The 13,458-nt window shown below is 45.0% G+C and overlaps 2 protein-coding genes across 6 annotated transcripts in view; one reads left to right on the forward strand and one right to left on the reverse strand.

Moving 5' to 3' along the window:
- Nucleotides 1-1,960: 1,960 nt before the first annotated feature.
- On the reverse strand, nt 1,961-9,323 carry LOC134432437 (purpurin). 2 transcript variants are annotated; one of them, XM_063181166.1, is made up of 6 exons: nt 9,235-9,323; nt 8,199-8,316; nt 6,625-6,761; nt 5,151-5,263; nt 3,898-4,110; nt 1,961-2,116 (listed from the first exon to the last, which is right to left on the reverse strand). In XM_063181166.1, exons 2-6 carry the CDS (start codon nt 8,313-8,315, stop codon nt 2,106-2,108), a joined length of 591 nt encoding a protein of 196 aa, XP_063037236.1. In that variant the 5' UTR covers nt 8,316; nt 9,235-9,323; the 3' UTR covers nt 1,961-2,105. The 2 variants fall into 2 exon arrangements, with proteins under 2 accessions (XP_063037236.1, XP_063037235.1); XM_063181165.1 differs by lacking the exon at nt 1,961-2,116 and having other exon boundaries at nt 3,884-4,110.
- A 1,775-nt stretch (nt 9,324-11,098) lies between these two features.
- Nucleotides 11,099-13,458, forward strand: part of PDE6B (phosphodiesterase 6B) — a 33,457-nt gene continuing 31,097 nt past the window's right edge. For 3 of the 4 annotated variants that reach the window (XM_063181152.1, XM_063181155.1, XM_063181154.1), the window contains exon 1: nt 11,099-11,967. In XM_063181152.1, coding sequence (XP_063037222.1) covers nt 11,729-11,967 — 239 coding nt within the window. In that variant the 5' untranslated portion in view covers nt 11,099-11,728. The remainder of the gene's footprint in view (nt 11,968-13,458) is intronic. The other variant, XM_063181153.1, reaches the window with a different exon arrangement.

Consider the following 13,458-nt stretch of genomic DNA (forward strand, 5'->3'; position numbering starts at 1 on the left):
GTGTTTCATGTTGAACTCAACAGAATTTCAAGAGTAGTGTAAGTCTCATCAGCATACACTTGTGACTGCCTGCCTATCCTTCCTTGTCTTTCACATTTCCTGCAGTCATTAGAGACAAATTGATATGATGTAGCTCCCATCTGTTCATTAACTTACCACATCATACATTGAGGACTTGCTTGTGGTCCTGATGGAGACATACTCCCCCCCAAGTACAATTATTGGGGCATGTGAACTCAACCATGGTGTATTCAACCAGAATCACCTCTATATTTCTATGATCCTGCAGGCTTTGCCTCGTGTGGCTAAAGAGGAATTGCACTACCTATCTTGTCTGGACAGACTACACCAAGCAGATGCACTGGGTCCTGCATATTGTTTGTATCTTGTTGCTACAACTCTCATCTGCTCTGGTCATACAATTAGTATAACCATAGACATTAAAAAATCCCACTTCTCTAAGACTGGTAGTGTTGGTCTGACAGTTTTGGCCAAAGGCCATGCTTCTTCAGCTAAGGGTTAGTGCTGTCTAATCAGTTGTTATACAAGTCCTAAGGTCACAGATTCCACCCCAATACTTCCTGCTGGGAGAAAGGTGGAAGTGGAGAACATTCAATCAATGCACTGACCTTGCACTTAGTCCAGCAGAAAAGGCTGATATTTTTTCAACACTGAGTAGTTCTCTGTCTCTATGGGGTTTTGTTAGCTAGTGCTCCTGTTAGTGCTCCTGCTAGTGCTCCTCTGTTTCTGTCCTTAGCCTTAGGTGGTAGCTCCCAATCTTGTTCTCTGTCAGGGTAACTTTCCCTAGACCTGAGGAGCAAGGACATGTTTGTTCAAGCGGGTTGAGAGCCTTACGAGTATTGCCAGGAAATCCTGGGAAATACAAGTTTGAGAGACTTCACTGCATCCCTGGGATAATGTCTGTGGTCCTGGAGAGTGTCTCTACTTTCCATACTCTTTCTGGTTACTGTGGATAAGATTGTGCAAGCATCTTGCAGCTGTTTAACACTGTAGTGCTCTGAGGGTCTTCAGTCAATATCAGCCTTGTTCCACACACCTTTTTGAAGCCTCAGGGGCAGGGGCTGTTCAGCTTGGTCTTACCTCAGTGCTTGGTAATTATAACTTGTAAAAATTTGTGTAGTTGATAAACTGCAGGATACTGGGGTGTTGACTGGATTTTTATTATTAGGAAACACAAGGTGAATGTGGTTTTACTAAAAGCAGTGGAAAATGCATGTCAATAACACTGACTCAGGTTACCCTTTTTCTACGTGGAGATTTCCAGGTGCTCTTCTTTGGCTTTCTCTATCTGTGAAATTCTTTGCCATAAACCCACTCCATGCTATATCTTTCAGTTCTATACCTTTCAAATACTGAAAACTGGATAATCAAGGCAGAGAGGAGCAAATTACTGTTAATGCCATTAGAAATGCAAGCACCTGCTCATTTAAAGCATTGTCCACTGTCATTGAAAGTAGCATCTGTTTTATTGCATTTGCGGTTCTCCCCTTGGGAACTTTGCTGCAGGTAGCTCTGCCTCAGATGTGCTCTTAGGTCCTGTTTTTTGCTGGAGCTGTCTCAGTGATGTGCCTGCATACTGCCCTGTGCCTTGCTGCCCTCACTGGCTGGACTTTCTAGGCGAATCCTATAGTTTACCCTGTCACCATGCTGGTGTCCAACAATCAGCCCTGTCAGGGGACGTGCCCCTCTCACCATCCTTGCCCTGCCTGCCCTGTTCAGAGCTGGGGAGTGACACTGCCCCACCTGTGCTGGGAGCACCCTTGCTGCTGTCTCACTGCTTCTCAGTGAGCATCCTCAGTGCTTCTGCTCCCCAACAGACAGGACAACAGGCAATAAAAACCAGTTTCAGACGTGCCTTTTTTTCCAAAACATTTATTGACAAATGCCACATTAGGTATTCCCTTGAAAATTCAAATATCACTATTATATTGCACACTGTTTAAAGATCCCCCAATATTTTCATGTGTTTTTCAGGAAAAACACACTATTCCATACTATGATTTTTTAAAATTATTAGTTGAGTGGCAACTTCAAGACCAAGAGGTCTGGTTTCTGTGCTTAAGGATAGGATCAGAAGCGTACTTTTAGCAGGCCCCTGGAAAGAAAGAAAAGTAAACTTTAGTCTGTGTAAGTAAATTTGCAAAGGGCTTTAATAGCCATTAAATCTCCACTGAAACTGTAACTATAACCCTCCTGGGGTACTTCTGAATCACAGTGCAAGACTAGGAGGCAGGGTGCAAAAGTTTGCATTTCTCTCTGTCTATTGGCGCAGACACAGGCAGCCTTTCCTAGCTAGCCATGGGGCTTTTAGCTTTCCTGAGGACCAATCCATGACCCTGCAAACCAGCTGCCTTCCCTCTGCTACAGGGAGCGGTACAGAGCGCTGTGGGGCAGGGATGCCCAGGCCATGGCCTTGGGTGATGCCAGTACCTGCTCTGTAGTGGAGGACTGGCTGACACAACAATGTGCTGTTCAGGAGGTTTTAGCTGCCATTCCTTGTGCCACAGTGCAGAGCACATGTGCTATGTGGCTTGGTAAAGGGTCAACTTCCAGGCCAGGTAGGTGAGGTTGTGAAGAGTGTGAGTGCTCAACGGCCAGCAAAGAAGAATTTCTGCCTTCCACAGAGCCCTAAAAATGTGTCCGCCTATTTCACGGGCAGCATTTGAACTAGAAGATCAATTCCTGTACCTCCAGAAAAATGTTCCCAAAATGGGCTTTAAACATGGTCTGTTTACATGTATGTGGAGCAGCTGCTGACTCCCACTGCCAGCTGACGCAGTCAGAAATGCTGCTCAGAGCCCCTCATCCCTGCTACTCAGACCACACAGGACACAAGTCATGATGGAACTGAGGATGAGAATGGTCCTTCCTGGAGGCACCTTTTCATCTTTTCCTGGAGGACACTGCATGGACCCATGGTAAGATGCTATTATGCAAGTGGCCAGGACAAGGATTTCCAGGTGCAGAAACCCCGGCTTGTTGCATCCATCCCTGTACTGTCTACTACAGTAACAAGGCTGATCTTCATCTGGGAGTGTACCAGGTTCAACACACAGGATTCCGGTAAGTAGCAATCTTAAGGCTGCAGAACCAGCCTGTAGCAGGCTCTTGTTCCTTTATGGATTTCCCTTTGTAGCTCTTTTCCTACTAGATCTAACATGAGGAAAAGGTTACTAAAAAAGAACAGCTGTGTGTTGTGGTGTGCTGTAATGTCCCATTTTGGCCTTCCAGGTCATTTCCCCAAGTGTGCCTATACGTCTCTCCCTTCCCCCTTACCCCCATGCTGAGTGATTCCTGTCAATCAGGCTTAACATTCCAGCAAGGCGTCGTGTGGTTGGTCAAGTTCAAAGGATGCCCCTATGCCCAGAGGTCATTGGCCTTTCTGGGTGTCATCCCCCCTGAGACCCTGCCCCTCTCACCTGGTTGGTGGCTCACCTGTACCTCCCCTCCCCCTGTCCCTGAGCTTAAAAAGGTGATCAGACCATGCAGCTGGGATTCTGTTGGAGCAGTTGCTCACGTTCAGACCTCTGTAACCATGGAATAAACCTCTGGACATTAAACCCTCCAGCAGAATCCTCTCCTTTTTCTCTTCACCATCGCCTGAAGTTCTCCTCCTGAGGTAAACGGGGTTCCTAACAAGCCTGGACTTGTTCAGTGCCCAGCTGCAACCGCCAGCAAGCCAAGGTATCTCTGGGGTGATACACCGCAGTTGCTGCCTTTGGCCCAGCAGCGAGGGTCAGACTGGCCCAGGCACAATCTAATTGGTAATATTGGGAGCCTTTTTTCCAATAGCTGTGTTTGCTGTAGTTCTGTCACATTAACAGAAAATGCAATCACGTGTGCAACTCAGTGAGTTTGCTAATTAGGCTGAAGTACCTGACTGGAGCACAGGCTGGAACTGGCCAGACATGCAGATTTCCTCCTGCTTTTGGCGCACAATGCGCTGGATGGCTGGGGGGAGGCCACGGGGGTTGCGCGAGAAGATCAGGGAGTAGCCATCGTCACAGGAGCCGTCCTCCTTCAGGCTGCGGCAGGCATAGGTGATGGCATAGTTATCATAGTCAGTGTCAATCACCCAGTAGTTGTCCCCTGAAACAACAACACACAGCTTTGTCACAGAGCAGAGGTGGATCCTTCAGCAGGGAGGTGGCAAACTCGTGTTAGGGATAGCTTTCCAAAGGATCTATAATCACGTCACACATCCAGCTTATCTCCACACCATGAGGGGAAGAACTGGGACAAGCACAGGGCATCTTGAGACCATGATTTTCCCCACGATGCTTGGTGCATTTTCACCTTTTGTTTCTTAGGCTAAAGGTATTAGGAGGACTAGGATTTTCTAGGTTTTCAATGAAAACATACCTCTTTATGTTGCTTGATCAAGCATGGTGGAAGGAAGGACATACATTTCCTATGCAGGAGGCCTCAGTAAAACATTCCTCCTGTTTCCTAGCCTTTCTCTACTTAGTTCTTTTTGGTGTGGCTTATCTGCCAGTACTAAGGTAATGTACTTCTTTCTTATACCTTAGAAGTCCTCCCCAGCTTCCACAGCTGAGGAACTGCAGCTGTGGGAGGCTTGGGCATGAAGGATGGGCTTTGAAGGGCACGTAAGGTTCAGCATGAGCCGTTTCTAAAGGTACACTTGAGTTAACAGCTCCATTTCTTTGAGTCCAGCTGTGTCTCTCTGAAATGAGTCCTGTTGCTGGGGTGCAGCTGTGGGTCTATGTGTCTCCTCTGTTTAGCTATGGGGAGTACAGGGGCAACTGACCTCAGCACTTCCATAATGCCCACAGTGGGCCCCAGGAAGAATGGCTTCCCTAGGTTGAACACCACAATTGGCTGTACAGAACCCATTGTGTGTGGCCCAAAGCCTGTAAGCCTCCTTGTTAACATATATAGTGTATGAGAAGGATGTGTGGGGAGCCTCTGGATGCTGCCCGTTCTGTGGAGATAAAATGCACTGCTTGGATAAAGCATGCTCTCCCTAAAAGGATGTTTCAGGGGAGCTTGGTGCAATCCCAGCTGAACTGTTTTTCCTGCTTATATGTGGAAATGCACATCTGGACAGCTGTAATTGACAAAATCCTCAGCAATTGAAAAGTGTCAGGGGGCTGGAGAATTTAACTTACCACCACTGGAGAGGTAGCTGGCCAGTCCCTGGTAGGTCATATACATTTTTGCTGGAGTGGTTGGGTCAGGTACCGTGTACTGAGCAGCCATGTCAGCGCAGATCACCCAGAAACTGCAACGAGATCCATAACATTCAAAGTAAAACCTGGCAGCATGAGAACTTCAAATGGGTGTCCTCTCAGGGCTTGGGTACAAGTCCCTCAGGCATGGGGCATGGCCTTTCTAAATGCAAAGTCACTAATTAATGTCATTAAGTGATGAAAATCTGTGACACCCCCCAAACACACATCAATCACAGCCAGTGATTGCTGCTGCCCTCTGGTTCCCAACTGCTGTAAGGCTATGCTGTGGCTGGGGCAGTACCCTCCTTCAGTTCAGTAAGATTTTTGCCACCCATTTCTGTACAAGCAGACAGACACCAAGCACAATAATGAACGTTGTTTCTTGGCTTCCTGCTAGCAGTCTGCAGGGTGAGCTCACCTGCATTTGGGATCTTTTGGGCTCAGTAGATGTGCCCCAGGAAGAGGCAGGGACTTGGCTCTGCCCTGTCTATCCCTTCCTGGCAGTATGGGCACAGGAATGTCTGTTACAAGCACAGTAATAGTTACAGCTCCTCTGCCAAGCTGGTGAAAAGCTGTCACAGAGCCTTTGAGAACCCTGTGGGTGTCCATTGTTAAAATGCCCTTCTCTGTTTGGTATCTCTTTGCTTTGAATGCCATCCGCATTTCAACACTCTTTGTCAAGCATTACCTGGATTAGTGAAACAGTGGAAGGGTCTTCATTCCCTTCCTTGCTCAGGCTGGGCTTTCTCTTATCCTACCTTTACAGAAATAAAATTTGCAGCATCCTTGAGACCCCATTTGTTTTTTGAAGAGTCCTTTCATGCATCTTCCCCCTTGCACAGTATGGCATGCCTGCAAAACCTCATTTGCCCATTCCCAAAATATCTTGGAGCGCTGCACTGTTAAGATGTACAAGGTTCATAGCCACCTGCTAGTGCTAGCATATTGGAAGCCACAGATTTTCTCTTTTGCACTCAGAAAGCTATTTAATCTCTTTACATGCCGTAATTCCTTGTAGTAATCATGACCAACAGGCAAAACTCTAAGCTTCCTGCCATCTGTCCATTCAGGCATTGCAATTACATCTAAGAGTTAACCACAAGTTTTTCTCAGAAATCTTGCATCTTGACAGCCTTCATTAGGTCCTTTACTTGATTGCAATTAATTTATCTAACCATTCCATCAATCAAGATTTGACTTAATAATTAACTTTATGCAGTAGTTTTGTGACAGGCTGTGAACAATCTCAAAAGTGTCTAACCTCTATCTTCTAATCTGATACTTTAGCTAAACTTCCCATTTTGATGATGAAAACTCAGCCATGTTGTGTGCTCAGGGTTGATCATCATCCATGTCCCCCTCATCCAGTGCCTCATGCCAGCAGCTAGAGTTGAAAGTCAAGAGAGCTCACCCAAAAAGCTTCACTCGGCCTTTGGAGGACGCCGTCATTGTGCCGTCTTCCTCCACAGTGTATTCAGCAGAGATGTTGTCCTGAAGGAAAAGGCCTTCTGGATCCTTCTTGGCCAGGGCATACCATTTCCCTGCATACTGTCATGAAAGTGCATTAATATCTGCAATAGCCACCATGGCAAGATTAGCACAAAAACAATTTTGTGAATCAAAGTGCCTTTCTAACTCCCCACTGCATGATAAAAGCCAGTCTGAGTCAGGAGGGAATGTAGCACGCAGATGCTGCCGTGCTGCCTGATGAACCCTTGCCTCTGTGCCAGAAGAAGTGGGTCTGGCAGCTCTGCACTGCTCTGTGTGTGTAGTCCTTGTGAAGTGAGACATTCCTGTCACAGTGACCCCACACCAAAAGCATCTCCCATCCGAACACATCTTCTGAGAGTCAGACTGGTTCTTCCCTGTTCAAGCCCCTTCTCTTCCATGGAATACCATACCAAGTTCAACAATATCAAATTACAGGTACAAGGACTGTAGCAAGCTGGTAAGAGACAATCTCTGTGGCTGCCACGGGCCACAGTTGATCTCTGATGGGGAAAAGGGCCTACCCAGCAAAGCAGAAAATGATTACTATATGCTCAGAACATGGAGAGGGTGTTTTGGGGAGAGTAATGGCAGAGACAAATGGACTCAGATTAAGAGAAAGAATGCAAAAAATGGGTCCTGAAAATGTATAAGAAGTATCTAGTTAAAAGAAAACAAGATCTTAACAGGTGACTGACAGAGAGGGAGACCCTTAAAAGTTAACATTATCAGTAGAAATGCTGAGAAGAGCAGGAGCTGGCTAGGTGTTAAAACTGATTCTGCAGTGAAGCTAATGACATCTGTTAGGCAAGTTATGTGCTTAAGCCTGCAAGGCCATGATTCCTAATACAGGAGCCCGAGCAAAAACTTTGACTTTTTAAACTGGGATATTCCCAAAGCTCTCCCTGGACATGATTTGTTACCAAAGCAAAGCCAATCTTGTATAGACAAAGGGCTTGCCACATCCCAGATGCCCCTACAGCTGTGGTGTTTGCTGACCATTAATTAACATAGGTACTGACACATGTCTGGACTTTTCCAACAGCAGATTAGCCATCATTTTCTCCTCAGAAGCACAAATGATGTGTTTAAACAGGAGTCAGTGCTCAGCATAGCAGACTAGGTAAGATTTCCATTTGCTGTGACTCCCAAGAATGACTAATGATGGGTGCAAGTACCCTAGGGCTTGTGCTCGAGCTTCCTCTCTGATGTAGATCTAAATTGTTCCTTTCACGGAACTGCCTGAAGCTCAAAATTGTGCCAAGTTAACAGAATATAAGCTCTAGTAACATCCCTGGCTTTCAAGGCCAGTTTTACTGTAGTGTTCAGAAGGTTAAACAGTACTGAGATAACTACAGGAACAGCATCGGCAACACGGAATATGAAAGAAGTTAGCTTTTTGGTGAAGAACCCCTTTAGATGAACAAAGCTCATAATCTGGAAAAGCAGTGTGTATGTAAAGCTTCTGCACATGTACTATGAAGTAACCATAATTACCCTTTTTGGATCAAAATTGTCTTTCACAGAGAAAGAATCCACTGCACAGGTCTGAGCTAGGCTATATTCAACAGTGTAGAAGACCGAGGCCAGGAAAACATACTGTGTGTATTTCATTCTGCAAGACAAAAGCAAACATGGGGGTTTATTTCATGCAGTAGATGGAGGTAGATAGTGCTACAGATGCATTTCCACCATTTAAGATTAGTTTTTTTCCATACTACTATCCGTTGATACTGACAACCAGCTCTTCCATTGATACCGAGTAATTGTGGTGCCTAAATTCAGCCAAAACCGAACATTGATGGCAATTACTTTGGAGAAGTAATTTGCTTGCCAGAAGTAGTAATGCAATTCATTGTATTTTTGCATTATAAATCAAGCCAGACTATGGATAAGGTCAGTAAGATTTGGTAAAAAATTGAAATGTTTTGAATTTTGTTTTCACAGCAAGAAAAATGTTCTGATGAGCTCTGGTAAAGCACTGTACATTGTAAAGATGTTGTTTCTAATTATTTCACAGTGAGTGTCCACTTTGCTTTCAAGCCAGCAAAGCCATGTTCTTTATCTCCAGTTCTGCTCACCAAAACAGGCCTCTCCTGGGTGCCCACTCTAATGGCATAACACACCTTGGTATTGGCTGCCCTCTGACCATTCTTTCAACAAACATGACAAATAATATTAATTTTCTAGAGGCTTGATCTGTCATTGCACCACAACCACTAGGTGATCATGGCTGTTTTTCTCCTGGGGTATCCCACCTCATCCATATGCTAGCATATTTGTTTCTCAGACTTCAGGAAGAGAGAACCTTCATTACACATTCTTGCAGAGTATTTGACACTGAATACCTGTCCTAATGCCAAGATAAAACAGTTGTCTAACACTTGTCAGCACCATTCAAGCTGAGCTCCCAACCCAGAGCCCAAACACCCATGCAGAAACACTAGGCTGTTCCTAGCTGCTGCCATGCAAGCTGCATTTCCCTGCTGCAAGATATGCCAGTCCCATCCACCTCTGCTGAAGAGAGACCTACCTGCCGAGTGGAGATGTTGGAGATCCTTGAGACTACTCTGCTTCAGTCTTTGGACTGCAGGTAGCAGGAGGGTTTTGTGTCAATTGCCCTCCAGCTCCCTTTAAATAAGGAATCTACAAAGTCACTAATTGGTTATTTTTGCTCGTGTGCCTGAATAAAACACTTAATCTTGGATAATCCATTATGTAAAAACCAACTGTAATCCTCACACTGGTGGGTCTGACTGCTATACTAATACAAACACAGCTTTTACATAATGGGAAAAGCTGCCCAGAAAGCTAATAAATCTCATGATTTGATTGTGCCACTGCTTTGTCTCATTGAAGTCTTTCTGCCTCTAACACATGTTAGGAGAATAAGAACAGAGCATTAATCAGAGAAACACTTGGCCTACACACATGCATCTGCATAGGCACGTGTTTTAACAGCTTGCATGGAGCAGGTACATAATTAGCTTTTCTCATACCTGCATCATCAAATTAAGGTGATCCTTTCAAGAGTAGGAAGACATCATGCATTACCTACATCGGGGAGGGGACAAAAAAGTGCAAAAATACAGTTTAGCCTTCATGTTCATATCAGAATCTTGAGACTACTCAGTTCTCCTGTGCAGTGAAACATTTTTATGTAAATTCTTCCTAGCTAATTTTGTCAACATTTCCAGTTACAGAAATATTACAGCTCTCTCCTTCCCAAAATGTTCCTTCTAGTAGCCTCTCATGGGAATACAATACATCAGAAAAAGACAAGAAGGCAGAGATCACTATAAGAGTACTTTTGACAGCAAACCATGCCTACCATTCTCAAGTGCCCACATAACTTCTTTAACTGCAAAGGTTGCTCCTGAACTCTTTCTCCCAGGCTCACCTGGGAGGTCTAAGACTTCAGACATTCAAGTAGGAGTTGATGGTACTAGCAGCTATTCCTCACACTGGGTGCTAAGTGCTGGGGAGCCTTGGGCATAACCACTAGGGACAACCCTATAATTCCTATGGAGTCAGCCCAGGAAGTCCTGAAGCTTTTGATTCTGATCCAACAGCCTGGACTTCTAGAGTGAGACCAAAGCCTGCTGGATGTTTTGGGCTTTCTCCAGTGACCACTTACTGCCTCTTGCCCAGGACTTCTTGAGCAGAAGTGCACAACTTTGCCCTGTAGCTTATGTGAACTCTGTTGCTTTCCAGGCAGCTTGTCTAGGGCTGCCCATTGCCTGGAAAAAGCTGTCCTTGCTTGCTGCCAGGGGCAACTTTGATTTGGCCTCTGTGCAGCTTCCATTTACACTTCAGAGGGAGGCAGTGGTACTTTGCATGTAGAGCAGTGACTGAACCTATCCTGTTCACTGTCCTCAGAGGCAGCCTGGGCAAGCCCACACAGGAATGAGCTCATGGCAACTGGGACTGCTTGGCCACTTAAAGAGTCGCATAAAAAGTAACTTCTTAAACTGCACCTCAGGGCTAGATGCCCGGTAGGTTTTAAAGGGACTGAGACTGAATATAAAATACACTCTTTCACCCTGACATGGGGATTTGACAGAGAACAAACTGCAGTGTTTTCTGTAAATTAGGAGGTTTCCAAATACTTACCAGTTCATCTGTTTCCAACAAAAGAGATTAGTTTATGTCCATGTGAGACATAGGTGACACCTGAAGCCATGCTTAGATGAACCACTTAATCCCCTGGGGATTAGACACATGCTAATAATAGCTAATCACAGCACAAGATTTTGGTTCGTGAGCATAACATCTGTCACTACATTACTTGCTGTTTAGAGCAAGAAGAAAACAAAATGAAATTTACCTTCATTTCTGCAGTATTATGGCCATTTGTACTGGGCATAGGGGAAAAAAAAAAAGGAGGAATCAAAACATTGAAACATATTCCTGGGTTTGTTGAATTTGATGTAACATGAAACAGATTTTATAAAACAAAGATGTGTTTGCCTGTCAAAGAAGATACCCAAGAGCCTGTTACAGACTTGCTCACCAAAACCGGCTGGTTTTTAGTAGAAGAGATGGCCTGACTGTTCAGTGTACTGAACTCAGCACAAGGATAGTAGTTTTAATGACATGTAGCAAAACAGGTATGCAAATGAGATGATTAATCTTATCTTCTTCCCTATCCTGTGAAATACATCACCAGCAGTTTCAGATTTCCTGCACCTAGCAGATCCTCCTTTTGCCTTATTATTGGAATAAGCATTGGGTAAACTGCTCTGGGAATTGCTGCAATTGCACTGCAATCTCAGATTTAGTAATTTGTGCTGCTAGCTCAGCAGCCGATGCCACAGGATGAGAGCTCTGAACATGCTCCTGCATCAGGCGCTAAGTTCCCTGCTGTCCCTGCTGTCCAGCAGGTGATCAAATTGTGGGTTTGTTTGCCAAGGCACTGGAGAACAGCAGGTGCATTCTGAGTTGCCCCTGACAGCTTCTGCAGTGGTTATTGCCCCATGACCTGTGGGAACTTCATCCTCCCGTTTTCCATTTAATTAACGCTGCTGATGCCAGGCTTTTTTTCAGGGGTGTCGCATGGCAGTGCCTGCATTGCTGAGAACACACATCCCAGTCCCAGGTTTTCCAGGGGCTGGGAGGGCAGTGGTAGTCTGCTCCACTCCTTCGTTGGGGTAGGACACAGGAGAAATAAGGCTTCCCTGCAGTGGGACACCACGTCAAGGCTGTGGACACAGAGGTTTTCAGTTTCTGTGACTTCTGCTCAGAAATGTGGACCTTTTCCAAGGAGGTGAGTGGTGCAATAAACGTGAAGAGGAAATTGTTTGAAGTTTGTTCTTCTATGGTTCAAGGGTAAGATTTGTGGGTGTGTTATATAATTAGGTTAAAAAGGCATCATAAATCATTGCATTAGGACTTTCAAGTCAATATTCAAATACCTCACAGTTTTAAATGACAGGAACTGAGATATACGTTTCCCTTCTGAAAAATGATAGTGTAATTCTTGCTGAATGTATTGACTGACAATTGGCAGAGCAAGGCCTCACATGCACCTGTGCACACAACACATCTCAGAAAAAGGCACACACTTTTCACTCTGTTTTTAAGTGAAACAGGGGGGCTGCTCAAAACAAGAGAAGTCAAGAAGCCTCAGCTTCTCTGCCATGATGGGCAGTCAGCCCGGAGGGAATGGTTTTCTCAGAGCCTTGACAAGAGCCTGCAAGAAAAATTAAGTTCCAGCCTCTCTTCCAAACCCTTCTATATCTTGCTGCCTTGGTAGAACAGGGTGAATGCAGAGCTGGCTCAAATCTCTCCTTCGTGGATTTTAAAAAAAATCTCCTGTGTGGATTTTACCACGCAGTGATCTGCTGGCCAAAGAAGCAATTAAGGTTTTGTGCCATCTGCTGGTTTCTGCACAACTGTGCAGATGGTGGTTGCAGCTTGATCAGTGAGCTGCTGGATTTCCTCCCAAGCCGTGGCAGTTCCCCAAATGGCCTGCTGCTAATCTCTACCAAAAGACAGCTCAGGCCTAAGGCAACCTCATGAAAAAGAGTCTATTTGGGGCCCTCAGATAAAAAGATGAACTTTTTGTTTGTAATTTTCTAGTACTTACTATGAGGCATACTGTTGACATATCTCTATACCTATCTAATATTTACTACTGCTGAACTGATCCATTTCCAGACATTGGGAGGTTTATTCTCTTTAATTGCAGCATTTGTTTAAAGATACAATGTTTGCCTTTTTCATGCCTGGCTGCCAGGCCCTGGAGGGCAAAGACCAGCTTTTTCAGCCCAAGAGGACTGGAGAGCTTGCCATTTCATCGTGGACAGGGAGGCAGGTGTGGTCATCACAGGGAGGCATCTGCAAAGAGGAAAGGAGCTCAGTTCTCTGGAGATAAGGTCTTTACACTTGAAAAGATCTCTGATATACCTCTATGGCCTGATCCTATTCTTCTCTTGGGGGAAGGCAAGGGGAAGGCGAGAGGAAGGAGATTGTTTCCTTCAGGCAGGACTAGCCTCTCCCACATTTCAAAATGAGCTAACAGACCCGAGTTAATTTAATTCCTGGTGTTATTCCCAGGATGCCTGCCAAAAAGAAGGAGAAACAGAGGTCATGTGAATATCCCTGAAGGTATAAACCATGTGTGTAGTATTTTCTTTCCTTTTCTGTTCCTGCAACAGAAACAGTTTAACACAAAAAAAATGCAGGAATAAATCTGTAGGCTCTAACTGGTTGCAAAGCATGATGTAACAAGAGACCACATGTCCACATGTTTCAG

The sequence above is a fragment of the Melospiza melodia genome, chromosome Z, assembly GCF_035770615.1.
Source record: "Melospiza melodia melodia isolate bMelMel2 chromosome Z, bMelMel2.pri, whole genome shotgun sequence".
Taxonomy (NCBI): domain Eukaryota; kingdom Metazoa; phylum Chordata; class Aves; order Passeriformes; family Passerellidae; genus Melospiza; species Melospiza melodia.